The sequence below is a fragment of the Hyla sarda genome, chromosome 9 (genome assembly GCF_029499605.1).
Source record: "Hyla sarda isolate aHylSar1 chromosome 9, aHylSar1.hap1, whole genome shotgun sequence".
NCBI lineage: Eukaryota > Metazoa > Chordata > Amphibia > Anura > Hylidae > Hyla > Hyla sarda.
Window position 1 is genome coordinate 33,433,525 of NC_079197.1, and position 19,341 is coordinate 33,452,865.

Below are 19,341 nucleotides of genomic sequence, written 5' to 3' on the forward strand. Positions count from 1 at the left end.
TAACATGAAAAGTTATGTTGCTTATCAGTATATTTTGATAAGCTACTTAAATTTTACAGTAGTACTTGCAGGCTTCAGACAAACATTAGTGCCGCTCACTCATCTGTCACGTAAATTGCATCTCACTTCATTTATTACTACAAGCTGCTCAGCTCCTAGCCATGGGGGCACAGATCCCCTTGCAGTTGGCAGAATTGCGGTATCTTGTAAAGACTTTAAAAATCTATTCAGCTCTATTTTAGAATCCACTCTTTGTGTTTAGCATCCACATTGCAGTGGGACACCTCTACTACATTTATATACTTCAACACGATCCCTTTAAATTAGCTATTTTTGGAGTGTTGAATGTGTTAAGTGCCTTAAGATGTAGGGGAAGCTTACAAAGTATAATAGTTCCTAAGGTTGTTTATTTTATTTTATTATTTTTGTTTCTGTTTCAATGTTTTTATTAAGGTTTTCAGTAAAGAATAAAGTATACAATACATGTAACATAGTTAAGGCACTTTATGCCAACAGAAAACTCCCATATGTAAACTCCCATATGTAAGTTATCAATACAGTAAACATAAGTCTGATAAACTCGGATCGCCAAGTTGCAAGCCAGTTGTGGCTTCCGATTAGGGATACTTATAAAGGTTCCTCCGATTGAACAATAGTCACAAGATGAGCTATTTGGAGGAGACCCGACTATCTAAATCAATCAATATATGTCAAGACCAATTAGCCCGGTAACACCGGGTTGTGACCAATGCAAAGACAGACACACAGGGAAAGACAACACGTATAGTGAAACAAGGGAGAGAAGATAGGTCCGGAAGGAGAAAGAGAAGGGAGAGAAAGAGAGGAAAAGTGCAAAGGCAGAAACTTCACGAAGGGTTACCCAGATAGTCCACCCAAGGTTGCCAAGGTAGCTTCAAAAGACTGTTGGGAATCATTCCAGAGGCCCGTCAGTTTGTCATTAGCCATTATCCAGTTTAGCTTGGGGCGTATCAGCTGAAATTGCACAGAACCTGATTTCCAATTAGTCGCTATTTATTATTTTTGTTATCTTTCATTTTAAATATATATTTCTAAGTTTGCTAAAGAGGTTGTCCAGTTTTCCAAAATCCATCTTTATAAAACCCTGAATTAGCAGAGGGGTCATCTATTAGTTCAAAAAATTCACTACTCTCAAATCTTAAAATTAGAAAACAGAGAGTCTCTTGCTCTGGAGGACCTGGCTTGACCTGTGTTACACAAGCAGCCCAATGATTTAAATGGGGACTGTGTAATGCGTAATTTCCCCTGTGCTGGCACTGCAGAGAAACTGAACTCTTAGGCTAGGTTCACACTACGGAACTTCTGAATCGAATTCCGTTTCAAAATTCCATCCAAAAATTCTGGTGCAGCAGAATCCCACTGCTTACAGTTGTATTCCGCTGCACGGTGCACACTGCAGAATTTAAGTGGTGGATGTTCTACCGCTAAAATTCCGCAGCACAAAGAATGATCTTCTTTTGTCAGAATCCACCTGGATTACATTGCTGTCTATGGGGACGAAAATATATACACGGTCCTAGCACCGATTGATTTAGCTGTCTCACGCCGTACTTACAATCTCTGGCTGAAATTTTTTCACCAGGAGATTCCATAGTGTGAACCTAGTCTTACTAACAGGTTTCCTCACAGATTAGAACTGATTGCTGGGGGTCCCAACAGGGGAACACTTTAGACCATCTTATTTAATTGGAGCTTTCTAACCAGTAATATATCGAAAAAAGTCAAACCATTTTGTGCAAAGCAGTTTGTGATACTTTTCCACCAAAATACTGTTAAAAAAAAACCTTAGTAAATAAGTATCGCAAATTTTTAAGAAACTGATGGCAGAATATCATAATCTGCTATTTTATTTACATTTGCCTGTTGAATTCTAATAATGTAGGGGACAACTAGTGGCTGCACAAAATGAGTGGAAAATAAGGCTTATAGAATGTGCCAAGACTGACTACCTAAGCTGCATCTAGCGTTTTACAACCTACATGTAGCTCTCTGGCCTCCTGCATATGGCACCTAAGCCCAAAAACAGAGTCAGATAATTCAGATTGCTATTGATCTATATAGGTCTAAAACAATTCAGATCATAGCTTTCCTTGGAGAGTGTAATTTTTTGTTTTTGTTTAAAGTCCCTTGCAAGTCTATGGAAAATGTATGTTTCAGCATAACTTCCAAAAGGCTGAAGATATTGTGATGAAACTTGGTACACATGTTACTGATATGTCAACTAAAATAAAGGATAGTTAAATTAACCCTAAACTACCACCTTACATGAGGGTGGGGGTCTATAGGACCTCTGGCACCTTACTCCACAAGCTCCGCTCTGCATCTCCAGGTGAGTACGTCAGTCCAGATTTCAAGCCACACCCTCCCACAAGCCTCACCACCTACCGCAAAGCCACACCCCAATCTATTTTCAACCTTTTTTTGCGTCGTCCGGCTTGCAAGTCACGCCCACTTTAACAAAGCTACCCCTTCTATTTTCAGCCCACAATCTCTTCATTAAAGGGGTACTCCGGGGAAGTTAAGAAAAATAAAAAATGCCCAAAAGCCACCACAATACCTGTTCTTTGTCTTCTGTAGTTATTCATGTGGTTTTGGCAGCTCCTGTGGCCCCTGTTGTCTCCTAAAAAATGTCTCCTTGTTTGCAGCACAGACTACAACTCCCAGAAGTTAGTGTAGCTTTGTGTAATGGCTTTCAGCCAATTGCTTTCACTATCTGTGTGCATGTTCACACTGCAGCTCACACACTGTACAGGTCTTTTCATTCTTCCTCCAGCAATAAACCATGTTATGCTTTGAATGTCAGCAAGAAGTGATAAGGTCTACAGCAATCTTCATTCAGCTTCTCTCATGGCACACAGAGAAGAAACTGGGAGGGGAGCTGGGGCTGTGAAGCCATGAATCACTGGTGCTTGTCTCTGTGTAAACCCCTCACTGACCTAGCCCCCCACTCTCCTGTCAAGACACAGTAGTTGGCTGGATGACTTTTTCCTCACACTTCCTGCATGTAAGTGACAGTTGAAAGGGGAAAACTGCTGTAAATAGCTAATGAATGATATTTAGACAAATACATAGGTTGGTGAGAGGGAAAGGATGGGCTATGGGTTTAGTTCCCTGGAGTACCCCTTTAAATCTCAGCCCAACCTGAGGACGGAAAAGGAAGTCGGGATATGTGGACAAGGAGGGAATATGGGGTTGGGATATGAGAACATGAGCTTCCTCTTATGTTGCTTTTTCTCTCACACGAGGATTAGGTAGGAAAAACTGGGTTTTATGCTAGTTGTTAAAAATAAAAGAAGGCTTGTAGATGGGAACTATTGTTCAACAGTCAAATATTTTCTGCAGTTAAGTACAGTCGAAATGATTGTTCCAACGGAAAATATTTTTGGATATTATAGAAATCTTTCTGGTTTCTGGTCTTGTACTGATGGTGAGAAAAAATGAATATTTCATTGCTATATTTGTAAATGTCTCATAGTATAGAAGCAATTGCTTATTTGAACAAAATTATACAGAGTGTGCTGCAAATGTGTAACATGGAGTCTTTTTAACTCTTATTTTAAAACCTAAAACTTACCTTGTTCCCATCTTTGCTTCTTTTCAGCTACCTCCCATGGTTTGAAGTCTTTTACAAGTTGCTCAACATCTCTGCGGATTACTCTTTGAAAAACCAGGTATCTATGTAAAAACTTACCCGACCTACATAAAGACTAGGAAATCTACGGCAATTTACATATCTGTAGAATACTGACTGTACAGTACATGTTAGGTGGGGCTATTAGTGTGATATATCAGGAATATAAACATGTCACATGTGATAGTTTAGCAATTGTTTACTTGAAGCAGTTGTAAGAGTAATAGTATTTAACACAATTACGATTTCGTGTTATGATTGTCCCTTCTAATGTGAAATATTTCTAGCATTTAATAGCACTTTTAGTTGCAATCACACTAATAATCGCCAGTCTAAAATGCTGCAGCTCATTTACACACTCCAGCAATCGGGAGGTGTGATCAAATATGGTCATGATGTACGAAATTTGACAGTAACTGTATTTATCTTACAACAAGCAGTCATCACCTAAGTAAGGCACAAAGCAAAACCCTCGTACACTTAGAGCCATTTAAGCAGCAAATGTGCATTTTTATTAGAATCAACGTAAAGTCATTAAGTAAATAGCATTGTTTTCTCGATATTAATGTTTGTGATGTTCTCTGTAGGATAACCAGCGTAATGAACTCTTGGAGACACTTTACAGACTGCCTATCCCAGAACCTGGAACTGAAGTCCATCTGAGCGTGGTAAGACTACCTAGCTGGCCCTTTTAGAAACTGTGTCAGTTCTATCTATCTATACACTTTCTAGAACGGTTGAGTATTTAACCTGTCTATAGGTGGCCACGCACATTAGATCTTAGTAGGCTGATGGCTAAGCAACCATCACGTTTTAGTCGATGCTGGCCATTACGGTTGTTAAGACTGGTTATGATTGACAGCAAGCTAAGGATGAACACGCTTTGTGCAAATATTCTGGGAAAAATTTTTCCCAAAAGATTGTTTGTGGACAAGTGACTGTGTAAGATGAAAATGTCAAAAATGGAGAACTTTAGTTGGAATTCTGATTCTACTGTATTCTGAAACTAATGTGTGCCACTTGTGTAACATAACCAACTAGGGCATAGTCTTCTCACCCGGTCCAGCGCTGATGCTCCTGTTTACCCTAGTGCTTTTGTTTACTTAACCAGATGACATGCTGTACCGGATCTGCTCCTACAGTATCAAAAATCGTGCTGTGGGTTCAGAATGTTATCAGCAGAGCAGGTACAGCACGTCATCATAGTAAGTAAACTTCAGGACCCAGATGGACCAGAGTAGACCCATGTGCGGGAATGTTTTTTTAATCCTGCTCCCAATTAATTTCTGACCATTATTATCTCCCTATAGGCTGGGTTCACACTACATTTTTAGCAATACGGGACCGTATACGGCTGGGGGGAGCGGAAACCGGGCGCTCCCATATCCCAGCCGTATCTGGCCCGTATGTAATGCATTTCAATGAGCTGACCGAAGTCAAGCGCTGACTCCGGTCAGCTCATTTTTGCCCCTTATACGGTTTTCCCACCGGACGTTTTTAATTAACGGTTAATTTTTTTTTTTTATTCTCTGATATGCCAACCCAAAAATCAGCCACTTTACCCTCTCCTGGCTGCTCTTCTGTATAAATCAAACCATTTTGCATCTAACATTTATGCTATATTAAAGAACTGTAAGCAAATCTAGACTTTACACAGTAATATTTTATGTGACCTCACTTAAACAAGTCAGATTAGTATAATCCTTTACCTACCTTTCTTACGTGATTCATTCTGCCATAGTACAAACTGTTGTTTCCATGACAACAAATTTAATGGTGTGACTGTCGAAGGCAATATAGGGTGGAGTTTCTAGATCAGCAGATATGTAAAGCACTTTGTAATAATATACGGATAAGGGGACATTGTATTCTATAGTAGTTATATTGAATATATTGTACATTAAATATTTGAGCTTGAAGGGGTTGTCCAGGGTTACAAAAAGGGCTTTGTTTGTCCATTCAGAAACATAATCACACGTTTTCATTGAGTGTTTTTTCATGGTATTGCAGCATAGTCCTATTCACATTGATAGGTATGATGTGTATAAATGCTTGGGCTTCACTAGCAAACACATACTACCATGCAGCACCAAACACCACCATGTAGTGCTCTTAACCCCTATAGGACATGCAGTGTACATGTATGTTGCTGTGCCCTGGTACTTACACATGTATGTCACAGGGTTTCACAATCACTGTGTCTTCCGACATGGGAACGGGCCAAGTCGAGTGCAGTTATCAGTAGAGAACCTTTATGGATCATGGCGGACATCAGCGATCATGCTGATGTCTACCACTAACCCTTCATATGCCTGATCAAAACAGCATCTAAATTATCTGCAGGGCTTGTAGGGACTTATCAGACCACCCGCAGCACGATTACAGAGTCCGATTTGTTTAGATAGTGGCCGAAAGTCTCATTATCTTTTCCATGCCACTCTTCCTGGGTCCGTCTACAGTATATGGTCTACCTTCTGGCAGGCTGTACTAAAGAATCACAGATATAACTGATTAGTGCTATGCCAGTGCAAGCTCCACTCCCAATAAAAAATAAAATTCCCACTTTTTCTCATTTTACTAGTAAATAATATAAAAATAAATAAATAAACATACTCGAGTATAAGCCGGCCCGAATATAAGCCGAGGCCCCTAATTTCACCCCAAAAACCCAGGAAAAGTTATTGACTTGACTATAAGCCTAGGGTGGGAAATACATCATCCCCCCATGTCATCATCCCCCCTGTCATCATCCAGACCCCCGTCATTAACACTCTTCGTCATCATCACCCTTCGTCATCATCACCCTTCGTCATCATCACCCTTCGTCATCATCACCCTTCGTCATCATCACCCTTCGTCATCATCACCCTTCGTCATCATCACCCCCTTCGTCATCATCACCCCCTTCGTCGTCATCACCCCCTTCGTCGTCATCACCCCCTTCGTCGTCATCCCCCCCTTCGTCGTCATCCCCCCCTTCGTCGTCATCCCCCCCATCGTCATCATCCCCCCCTTCGTCGTCATCCCCCCTTCGTCGTCATCCCCCCTTCGTCGTCATCCCCCCCTTCGTCGTCATCCCCCCTTCGTCGTCATCCCCCCCTTCGTCGTCATCCCCCCCTTCGTCGTCATCCCCCCCTTCGTCGTCATCCCCCCCCTTCGTCGTCATCCCCCCCCTTCGTCGTCATCCCCCCCTTCGTCGTCATCCCCCCCCTTCGTCGTCATCCCCCCCCTTCGTCGTCATCCCCCCCCTTCGTCGTCATCCCCCCCCCTTCGTCGTCATCCCCCCCCTTCGTCGTCATCCCCCCCCTTCGTCGTCATCCCCCCCTTCGCGTCATCCCCCCCCATCATCATCTCCACCTGTAACCAGCGGACCTCCAGATGTTGCAAAACTACACCTCCCAGCATGGCTGTCCGGGCATGCTGGGAGTTGTAGTTTTGAAACATCTGGAGGTCTGCAGGTTGAAGACCACTGCGCCCTTCGTCATCATCCAGACCCCCCTTTAGTTTTTTACTCCCCTCCCCTCGGTGGGAAGGAAGGGTGAGCTGGTCCAGGCCATCTATGCGGCAGGGACCGTCTGGTGGGGAGGTTTAGTCGTTTCGGGATGTCCATCTTCACCGGGAGGCCCTCTTCTCCGCTCCGGGCCGGCCCTGGACTAGTGACTAGAGATGAGCGAACTTACAGTAAATTCGATTCGTCACGAACTTCTCTGCTGTTGATGACTTATCCTGCGTAAATTAGTTCAGCCTTCAGGTGCTCCGGTGGGCTGGAAAAGGTGGATACAGTCCTAGGAAAGAGTCTCATAGGACTGTATCCACCTTTTCCAGCCCACCGGAGCACCTGAAAGCTGAACTAATTTATGCAGGAAAAGTCATCAACTGCCGAGCCGAGAAGTTTGTGACAAATCGAATTTACTGGAAGTTCGCTCATCTCTACTAGTGACGTTGCCTTGACGACGACGCACAGGGACGTTCATGCGGCGCACGGACGTCCCAGATGTTTCAAGATTACAACTCCCATCATAGTGAATGATGTAAACATAAAAAAATTTATAAAAAAAATAGCTGATTTTTGGTCACAAAAAGTCACATATACACAAGTGGTACAGATCACTGCACAAAAAATTAGTCCTCGCATACGGAAAGATAAGAAAGTTAGAGGGAGTCAGAAGAGGGCAAATTTAAATATACTTTAACTCCCCTTTAACCCCCCCAAAATGCTAACTGTTTTATTTTTAATTTTACTCCACAAATAATAAATTTTTTTGTTGTGGCGTACATTTCATGGTAAAATGAAAGGTTTTATTACAAAGTACAATTGGTCAAACATACTCTCATGTCTCGGGGTCTTTGGATGGAAAAATAAAAGAGTAATGGCTCTTAAAAGGCAAGGAGGAAATAACAAAAATGCAAAAAGGGAAATTGGCTGTGTTCTCAACCCTTTATGGGGTTAATATCTCATAGTAGCTTCAAACAAAAACCACAGGACAGCACAATATGCCTCTCAGGCAGTGCTAATAACCAACACAGTTTGAAAATACTTCAACACTAGTTACAAACCAAAATCCCTGTGCTGTTTTTAAAGGGGTACTCTGCCTCTAGCCTTCTTATCCCCTATCTAAAGGACAGGGGTTAAGATGTCTAGTACATAGCCATCACTCCCCCTCCCATAGACATGAATAGAGGATGCGTGATGTGATGTCACAAACACGGAAGCTTGAAGGTGCGGTGACAGCCCTAAGATTGCTGCCAGAAAACCCCCATCACTAATGTAATGGCAGATAAAATATTATGTCTTATAGGGCTGGGTGGTATGACCAAATGTGTGTATTTTTTAAACTTTTGGTGCTTCTACGGTATATAACGGTATTTCCTAGCCCCCCCCCCATATTATCAGGCCACATCCGCATCGGGGTAAATGCTCACATATCACCCGCATGCGCTGCCCTCCTCATTCTGTTTGTTGCGGCCGCCGGTGCTGACACTCTCTATACTGTGCGATATCCCTATGCCCGGGCTGCAAAAGGTGAACAAAATAAACTTTAACGCACCTACGTCAGCCTTACGCTGGGGACGGGAACGTCGGAGAACTGTCAGCCTATCACCGGCCACAGTGATGTTCCGCCTCGGCCGGTGATAGGCTGAGCCCACTGTCATGTAAGGAGCCGGCTTCTTACATGACAGTGGGCTCAGCCTATCACCGGCCGAGGCAGAACATCGCTGCGGCTGGTGATAGGCTGACGGCTGTCCGACGTTTCCGTCCCCAGGAAACAAGTGAGGCCGGTACCGGACTAACGGGAGGTAAGTAAAAATTTACTTTGTTTATTTTTTGCATCCCGGGCATAGGGATACCGCACAGTATAGAGCAGTGGTCTCCAAACTGCGGACCTCCAGATGTTGCAAAATTACAACTCCCAGCATGCCTGGACAGCCAACGGCTGTCCTGGCATGCTGGGAGTTGTAGTTTTGCAACATCTGGAGGTCCGCAGGTTGGAGACTACTGGTATCGAGTGTCAGCGCCGGCGGCCGCAACAAACAGGACGAGGAGGGCAGCACATGCGGGTGAAATGTGAGTAGTACCCTGATGGGGACAGCACTGGGCTAATAATTAATTGGGGGGGGGGGGGGGGGGCAGAACAGCGCTCGCAGGTCACATAGGATTAGTTCCCTGATGTGGGTACAGAGCAGCGCTGGGCTGATAATACATTCATTCCCGAGGGGGAGGGGCCAAACCGGTATGGCGGTATTGGTTAAAATTCATATCGTGCAGCACAAAAATTTCAGTATTCGGTATGAACCGGTATACCGCCTAGCCCTAATGTCTTATAACCAATATAATAAGTCACATGTTAGTTTTTTTAAGAATGGGATATGACTTTTTTTTTCTTATGTAGCATAAGTTCATTGCCGGTTTCACTTAAAGTCTTAAATCTCTTTTTTTATTTTTTTTATTTGTGCAATATCATCTGCTCCTTCACAAGCCCCTTAGAGCTAATATCCATCACCCCTTCCTGCAAGTGTAGCTGACAGCTTGCAGTTGGTAAGCCTTGATAAGTCACCAGCTGGCAGGGACCACAATGATTCTGTGTCACAGGCAAGGCCGATTTGACCTGCAGGAACCACTTTCCCTTGCCTAGTAGTCCACCGGCATACCTTGCCCCCTTTCTTAGTCCAATGGATTCTAGGAATACTGACAGTCTCTCTCTTCCCCTCCAACGTATTCCAAGCACTCAAGCAGAAGGATGAAAATACTATCAAAGACCTTGCTCAAGGAGCTCTCTGCTCAGGTCTCTTCCGGCACATTAGTTATTCACAAAGTCCGAATATCACTGCGGGCGTAGCGCTGCCTTTTTCTTCTTCTCTGTATATTGTGACCACTTTTTGATGTTTATTCCTGGGATGCGCTGTCATCTCTATAGCCCATTACTACCTGTCAAGCCATAGAGAGTGCGCGCTGCAGGTTATGTTGTGTATATGTTTTTTCTTCCTTTTGGGTAGCTCTGTAATCTCTCCTGGTATTGTTTCTCTTACATTCTCACAACATATGTCATCTGTTTAAGATGTAATTTTCTTGCCTACAAATGGAAATGTCTTGAAGCAAATCTGTCATAGATTTTTATTGTTATAGCTTTAAAAACGCGTGACAGTGGCATACCTTCCATAGTTTAAATACTGCTTTATGCTGTCAGAAGGAAACTTGATGGAATATATTTAGGTGGGTAGTAGAAAAGTTTTCATCACCATTCACATTGATTACATTTAAGCAAAAAGACTTTTACTATCACAACAAAGCAAATCACAAGTGAGTCTTGCAGATTTCTAGGCAAGTGCGCCAGATGTGATACCAGATGCTATGGATGTGATACCTTAAATGTTATGGAATAATTAAAGTTCTATGAACAGAATGCCAAAGTGGGATCCTCAACAACAGAACCATCCATGGTTTTCAACAAGTTTTAATATAGAAGAGACAGATGATCAATAAGGGGGGGACTTTAGGAGCTCAGCCTTTAAGTCATCACTAGATTGTGTTAATGCGAATGAAGAAACATACACAGTAAACAGATAGTTATAACAGATAAATAAGTAAGCAGAGGATGCACCATGGTGATTACACCTATATGGGCAATAAATGTGTACTGTAACATAATGGATGAGAATGTCTTAAGAAACTGAAAATCATTGCAAGATTTCCTGAAATGGGTTGTCTTATCTACATGCCTTATTTTTGTCTTTTTCTTGTATAATATTAAAAGGTATTGCATTGCAATACTGTAATTTACGTAATTGAAGAAAAAAAATGTATGCTTTCTGATGCACAAGGAGCATATTTCCTTTTTTTTATTTGGGGTGGTTATTCCATAAGACGTGTACCCACTGTGCCACCTTATTAGTTTGTCTTTGGGTCACTCCCCAGGGCTAAGTAGATCCCTTTAACCCCCATATGGGTATCTGGAGTTTACTGCTGGGGACTAACAGGTCTTTACATCTGGGAGTGGGCAGTTGGACTTGAGGGCCCAGACATGCCAGTGCAAAGCCCCGAAGAGCTAGACAAAGAGGAGCCCGGAGTCAATCAGAGGTTGCGGGCTTGCAGCATACATTTGTGGTCAATGGACAGCAAAGAGGTCGGGATGGGCTGCACAAGTTCATACAGTCGAGCCAAGGTCAGACACAGGAGATACAATGAAGTACTACACTAGAGCATCGACTAGAGGAAGTACATCATCACGTACAAAACGGTCGTTCCGAGGCGTCTCCTGCTGTATGTCTGACTCCCTGACCTGCTGTTTTATGAACACAACTGAAGAATAAAATACCCCACATTTATGGTGATGGCCATCTTATCTCTTTGTTGGCTCGCATATGGATTCTTGCATTCTTCAGGCTGAGCACCTATCTATAAGGGACATTTGTGTTGCTGTTGCAGTAGTGTGTGCCCAACTTAGGGCATTTTGCATCTTCCATTTAGCACAAACACTATTAGCAGTGCCGGTGAGCTGTTTTTCCCTGCACACAATTTAAAATTCTAGTGTGTGCACGGAAACCCTATGGACAGAGCCAGAGATTACAGCAGCAGAGAAATAGGCAACAGGAGAAAGCGCAAACCGGAACTTGGCAGAAATGTCAGCTGGGAGAGATAGCTCACTGGCGGGAGCTGGCCAGCAGCATTATAAGAAGCTGGGCTGGCAGATGCCTGAACACCATGGGGTCCATCTTCTGGAAGCATTAGTAAGTCACAGTTTTCACCTGGGAAAGATTTAAGATATCCCAAATCTCCTCCAGATTTTTGTTTACCTCTACACCCTGGCTGTTAAAGCTTTTCCTATGTGTGGAACCCTCTCTCCAGTGTACAATTGCTTTTACGCATGTAGATGCATATGTGAAGTGGCAGTCACCATCACAGTAAACCCTTTACTGTGGCACATAGGAGTCCTTGTTACAGACCTATAGTAACGCTGTGTTGTACCTTTGTGAGACAGAGGATTCTCTTCTAAAGGGTAAGAATATCCCTTTTAGGGTAAATTTCATGGCAGAATACAGAAGCAGGACTGCTATTTACATGAAATTTTTATCAGATGTTGGTAGCAGCCTAATTAATTCATACATAGAAAGAAACCATAACAAAAAGGTCAAAATTTAAAGGGTACTGCGGTACTTACAAACTTATCCCCTATCCACAAGATAGAGAATAAGTGTCTGTTCGTGGGAGGTCTGACCTCTTGAACCACAACAATCTCCTGCACAGCGCCCTGGCTCTTCCCGTACACGGAGTGGTGTCGACCACCGCATGGAGCAGTGATCAACACGCCTTCTCCATTCATCTCTATGGGAAAAACGGAGATACACTGGTGCTGTTTTTTCGGTTCTTTCTTAATTTGTCTAGAAAAAGTAGTTATGTCTGGTATGGCTTTTCCAGGGAATTTGATCACCACCAAAGCAGAACTATTTTTTCTAGACAAAACAAATCACCTAGCGCTGCTTGAGATTTGTATTCAGGAATTTTTACTGTCAATTCCCTAATAATCAGTACTATAGATTATTAGTAAGACCCTATACGTTATGCTGTTGAACAATGGATAGCAATGATATTGTTGCCCAGGCTGGATATCCCCAATAAAGTAGTTCTGGACCAGCGATTCACTTTTAGATCTTGAGGCCAGTTAATAGTATATATTACTCTCTGAACATTGCAGGACACATTCATTAATAACATACGGAGAATCATATGATAAGCCAGTTCACCTCATTGATCCTATTTAGACTTTAGTGCCAAGGTTCTGTGGAAGTACCCAGGGGCCCATTGGGTGCTTCTGGTTTTACACTAAGAATTTATGAGGAATTTATAGAGAAATGCAATGAGCTTGTCACCTGTCGTAAATGCTGATTCCGGTGATAAGTGAAGCCACTGATATGTCACAATATGGAACTGATTGCCTTGCAGCCATCGCCCTCCATCTGGCAGATGCATTTGGTTTCAGATCCCATTGTGCGCACTTTTTATTATGAAGTGTGGTAAAGTAAAATTTCCATCTTTCTTTCATGTTTGGGATTTCTTTGAACAGTGTTTGTGGTCAGAGTTCTCCCTTCACTTGGCTCACTCACATGTCTATGCTTTTTTTTCTTCCTTTTTTATTTTTTTTTAACCAAGCATTTTCTCATTTTTCCCCTCCAGCATTCCTATTTCACAGTGCCTGATTCTCGAGAGCTGCCCAGTATTCCTGAGAATGTGAGTATCTAGCAATGTGTCTTCTTGTGTAGTGGAAGCCATCTCTAGTCACTTTACTTTGTATATTTTGTCTACTTGTCTTATTTTACAGTTTAACCCCTTAAGGACCGGAGGTTTTTCCGTTTTTGCATTTTCGTTTTTTGCTCCTTGCCTTTAAAAAATCATAACTCTTTCAAATTTACACCTAAAAATCCATATGATGGCTTATTTTTTGCGCCACCAATTCTACTTTGTAATGACGTCAGTCATTTTGCCCAAAAATCTATGGTGAAGCGGGAAAAAAAATCATTGTGCGACAAAATTGAAAAAAAAATGCTGTTTTGTAACTTTTGGGGGCTTCCGTTTCTACGTAGTACATTTTTCGGTAAAAATGACACCTGATATGTATTCTGTAGGTCCATACGATTAAAATGATACCCTACTTATATAGGTTTGATTTTGTCGGACTTCTGGAAAAAATCATAACTACATGCAGGAAAATTAATACGTTTAAAATTGTCATCTTCTGACCCCTATAACTTTTTTATTTTTCCGTGTATGGGGCGGTATGAGGGCTCATTTTTTGCGCCGTGATCTGAAGTTTTTAACGGTACCATTTTTGCATTGATAGGACTTATTGATCACTTTTTATTCATTTTTAAATGATATAAAAAGTGACCAAAAATGCACTATTTTGGACTTTGGAATTTTTTTGCGCGCACGCCATTGACCGAGCGGTTTAATTAATGATATATTTTTATAATTCGGACATTTCCGCACGCGGTGATACCACATATGTTTATTTTTATTTTTATTTACACTGTGTTTTTTTTTTTATTGGAAAAGGGGGGTGATTCAAACTTTTAATAGGGGAGGAGTTAAATGATGTTTATTCACTTTTTTTTTTCACTTTTTTTTTGCAGTGTTATAGGTCCCATAGGGACCTATAACACTGCACACACTGATCTTCTATGTTGATCACTGGTTTCTCATAAGAAACCAGTGATCAACGATTCTGCCGGATGACTGCTCATGCCTGGATCTCAGGCACTGAGCAGTCATTCGGCGATCGGACAGCGAGGAGGCAGGTAGGGGCCCTCCCGCTGTCCTGTCAGCTGTTCGGGATGCCGCGATTTCACCGCGGCTATCCCGAACAGCCCACTGAGCTAGCCGGGATGCTTTCGGTTTCACTTTAGACGCGGCGTTCAACTTTGAACGCCGCGTCTAAAGGGTTAATAGCGCGCGGCACAGCGATCAATGCCGCGCGCTATTAGCCACGGGTCCCGGCCGTTGTTAGAGGCCGGGCCCGACCCGCTATGACGCGGGGCCACGCCGTGGCCCCGCGTTATAGATCGGGAGTGGACACATGACGTTCCAGTACGTCATGTGTCCTTAAGGGGTTAAGGATCCTGTAGGTCAGCATCTGGAGAAAGTCACTCATTTATCTTCATAGGAAAGATTAGTGGCTTCTTGTTCCTGACATCTTGATCTGAAAAAGACACACCATCATCTGTCCAGTCTAAAAATCTAGCAAGTCTAGAATGTTAGAAATATTTTTTGCTCTCTTAAGATTACATGCACGTACATACCGTATATACTCGAGTATAAGCCGACCCGAGTATAAGCCGAGACCCCTAATTTCAACCCAAAATCCCAGGAAAAGTTATTGACTCGAGTATAAGCCTAGGGTGGGAAATACCTCATCCCCCCCTGTCATCATCCAGACCCGTCATTAACATCCTCATCATCATCCCCTTGTCATCATCCCACACATCCCCCCCTTCATCATCCCCTTATCATCCCACACATCCCCCCTTCATCATCCCCTTATCATCCCACACATCCCCCCTTCATCATCCCCTTGTCATCATCCCACACATCCCCCCTTCATCATCCCCTTATCATCCCGCACATCCCCCCTTCATCATCCCCTTATCATCCCACACATCCCCCCTTCATCATCCCCTTGTCATCATCCCACACATCCCCCCTTCATCATCCCCTTATCATCCCGCACATCCCCCCTTCATCATCCCCTTATCATCCCACACATCCCCCCTTCATCATCCCCTTATCATCCCGCACATCCCCCCTTCATCATCCCCTTATCATCCCACACATCCCCCCTTCATCATCCCCTTGTAATCATCCCCACCCCCCTTCATCATCCCCACACCCCCCCTTCATCATCCTCTTCTCATCATTTGCCCTCAGTGGTCTTCAACCTGCGGACCTCCAGAGGTTTCAAAACTACAACTCCCAGCAAGCCCGGGCAGCCATCGGCTGTCCGGGCTTGCTGGGAGTTGTAGTTTTGAAACCTCCGGAGGTCCGCAGGTTGAAGACCACTGCGGCCTTCAACATCATCCAGCCCCCCTCTCACCCCCTTTAGTTCTGAGTACTCACCTCCGCTCGGCGCTGGTCCGGTCATGCAGGGCTGTCCGGTGAGGAGGTGGTCCGGTGGGGAGGTGGTCCGGGCTGCTATCTTCACCGGGGGCGCCTCTTCTCCGCGCTTCCGGCCCGGAATAGATGCGTTGCCTTGACAATGACGCAAATGACGCACCTCTGCGTCGTTGTCACGGCAACGTGACTATTCTGAGGCCGGGCCCGAAGCGCTTAGAAGATGCCTCCCCGGTGAAGATAGCAGCCCGGAACCACTATCCCACCGGACCACCTCCTCACCGGACAGTCCTGCAGGACCGGACCAGCGCCGAGCGGAGGTGAGTACTCAGAACTAAAGGGGGTGAGAGGGGGCTGGATGATGTTGAAGGCCGCAGTGGTCTTCAACCTGCGGACCTCCGGAGGTTTCAAAACTACAACTCCCAGCAAGCCCGGACAGCCGATGGCTGCCCGGGCTTGCTGGGAGTTGTAGTTTTGAAACCTCTGGAGGTCCGCAGGTTGAAGACCACTGCGGGTGGGGGAGTTCACTCGAGTATAAGCCGAGGGGGGTGTTTTCAGCACGAAAAATCGTGCTGAAAAACTCGGCTTATACTCGAGTATATACGGTATATATTTGCATGTATACATTTCTTTTGAATACCATACACGTCATCGAAGGACATCTTCATGGTCACTTGGATTTTAGAACTGGAGTTCAGTGAACCATCTCTAACACAATGAAATGGCTTTACCCCATTTAGTAAGAATATAAATACTTAAAGGAATCCTGTACACCTGAAAATACAGTCCAATATGCAGACAGCATGTTATAGAGTAGGAAGGAGCTGGGTAGATTGATATATAGTTCTGTAGGAAATGTTTTAGGATTAATTTGTCATTTATTCATGTGAATCTCTGCTCATTCTGGGCTATTAGTCAAGATGGCATTCCTACTTAAAGGGGTACTGAATCTCTGCTCATTCTGGGCTATTAGTCAAGATGGCATTCCTACTTAAAGGGGTACTGGGGGAATTAAACCCATAGGCCATCCTTTCCCTCTCATCAACCTATTTAATTGTCTAAATATCATTCATTAGAGCAGTTTCCACTCTTTGGTTTTCACTTACATGCATAAAGTGAGGGAAAGACATCATCCAGCGATTCACACTGTCCTCTAAAAGCAGCCTGCACAGACCATGTAGTTTCTACCCTGCACTGATGAGTCGCGAGTGCTGAAAACTGGAAGGTTTTTGCATCCTCAGTCAATCAGACAATGAATCTCTCTCTACTGCTCAGAGCAGGAGGGTGGGGGCTGGGAGAGCAGAGCTGCAATGATTGCTGGAAGATGTAGGAAAGGGGAGAGAAGGATGGCAAATAATACCAAGCAGCAAGATAAGACAACAGAGGCCACAGGATCCATTCATATCAGGCAGGATGGTTTACAGTGAAAATATCCAGGCTTTAGTGTAACTATCTATTTATTTATTTATTTATTTATCTATCTATCAATTTACTTTCCTGGAGTACCCCTTTAAAGGCTGACAATACTGACAGTTATCTGTGTGTGTATAAGAGTGCATATAGAGAGAGCTATCAATCTCTGAGTAGAGCCGCACACTTGACTAATTAGCTCTTAATGAGTTGTACGTAAGTAAATGACAAGTTATCCTGGAACTTTTCTCACAATACTATATATTAATCTTCTTAGCTCCTCCTACTCTAGAACATGTTGCGTAAAAACTGGATTGCATTTTTATTGTGATAGTTTCCCTTTAATATTAAATGTTTATTCCTCGCCCCCTCAAATTTAGCCTGAAGGAAGTCAGATCTGGTGCTTTTGGACCAATAGCCCTTTGGTGATGCTTATCTGTTTGTCTGCATTAGAGATGCACATTTGTTGACTGGAGAACACACCTTGCCAGTTTGTATATCTATTATAATGGCACAATGTCAGATACTCCTATATCAGCTTTTATTAGGGATAATCTTAAACAGCCCCAGCTTTCCAGAGTTTCAGGTCTTGCTTTATGGAAACCTCTATTATTGGAGGTCATAGTAGTAGTAATTACATCTAAAAGCCATAATGCTATAAATAGAGGTAAGATATATTTACCCCAAATATCTATTGGGAATAATAGTTATGGCCGTAAATGTTGGCACCCCTGAAATTTTTGAAGAAAACGAAGTATTTTGCACAGAAAAGGATTGTGGTAACACATGTTTTGCTATACACATGTTTATTCCATTTGTGTGTATTGGAACTAAACCAAAAAAAGGGAGGCAAACCTTTTTTGAGAAAACCAAAATCCTTCTGGGAAAAAGTCTTTTGGACCGATGGGACCAAGATAGAGCTTTTTGGTAAAGCACATCATTCTACTGTTTACCAAAAAAGAAATGAGGCCTACAAAGAAAAGAACACAGTACCTACAGTGAAATATGTTCAATGATGTTTTGGGGTTGTTCTGCTGCCTCTGGCACTGACTGGGTGCCTTGAATGTGTACAAGGCATCATTAAATCTGAGGATTACCAACAGATTTTGGGTCGCACTGTACAGCCCAGTGTCAGAAAGCTGGTTTTGCATCTGAGATCTTGGGTCTTCCAGCAGGATACGGACCTCAAACAGATGTCAAAAAGCACCCAGAAATGGATGGCAACAAAGCGCTGGAGAGTTCTGAAGTGGCAGCAATGAGTCCAGATCTAAATCCCATTGAACACCTGTGGAGAGATCTTAAAATTGCTGTGGGGAAAAGGCGCCTTCCAATAAGAGAGACCTGGAGCAGTTTGCAAAGGAAGAGTGATCCAACATTCTGGCTGAGAGGTGTAAGAAGCTTATTGATGGTTATAGGAAGCCACTGATTTCAGTTATTTTTTCCAAAGGGTGTGCAACCAAATATTAAGTTAATGGTGCCAATAATGTTGTCCAGACCATTTTTGGAGTTTGGTGTGACATTATTTCCAATTACATTTTTTTTCTCCCTTTTTTGGTTTAGTTCCAATACACACAAAGGGAATAAACATGTGTATAGCAAAATATGTGTTACTGCAATCCTTTTCTGGGAGAAATACTTCATTTTCTTGAAAAAGTGCCAACATTTACGGCTGTATGTCTATTTATCAATCATGGCTATACACTCAGACTAGGCCACTTTACACCTTTTCCAACCTCTCATTAAGTTGCAACAGCTATAAACAATCAGGTAGATAGCTGGCTATATACCCCTGATGATGTGACTGGAGCCACAACACATGTAGGGGAGACGAAGAGATAATATTTTATAGAATCAGAGTATCTAGCCATAGCTTTCAGCATTCTGCAGCAGACGCGTAGATAAAGTATCCTGCATGGGATCTATTGACAATCACAAGTGGACCATTTGTTTGGATTTACGGGGTTTGGTAAATTGTAAGCATTCTTTAGAACTTTTATATTCTTAAGTTTTGAGGTCATGTCTTTATATAGAAACATCAGTGGTGTGTGTGTTCTCATTGAGCTTGGGGTAAAGCCAATCATTTGATCTAAACATATTCTATTGTATTTTATTTTCCTGCTAGGTCGTAGTTGTGCCAGTCATTTCTAAAGTTATAAATGTA

At 43.0% G+C, this 19,341-nt stretch overlaps 1 protein-coding gene across 9 annotated transcripts in view; it reads left to right on the forward strand.

The window, feature by feature from the left end:
• Positions 1-19,341, forward strand: part of DENND1A (DENN domain containing 1A) — an 810,600-nt gene that overhangs the window by 343,401 nt on the left and 447,858 nt on the right. For 7 of the 9 annotated variants that reach the window (XM_056541264.1, XM_056541257.1, XM_056541259.1 and 4 more), the window contains exons 6-8: positions 3,641-3,710; positions 4,258-4,338; positions 13,341-13,394. In XM_056541264.1, coding sequence (XP_056397239.1) covers positions 3,641-3,710; positions 4,258-4,338; positions 13,341-13,394 — 205 coding nt within the window. Of the gene's footprint in view, positions 1-2,845; positions 3,044-3,099; positions 3,291-3,640; positions 3,711-4,257; positions 4,339-13,340; positions 13,395-19,341 lie in introns of those variants that run through there. The other 2 variants (XM_056541262.1, XM_056541260.1) reach the window with 2 other exon arrangements.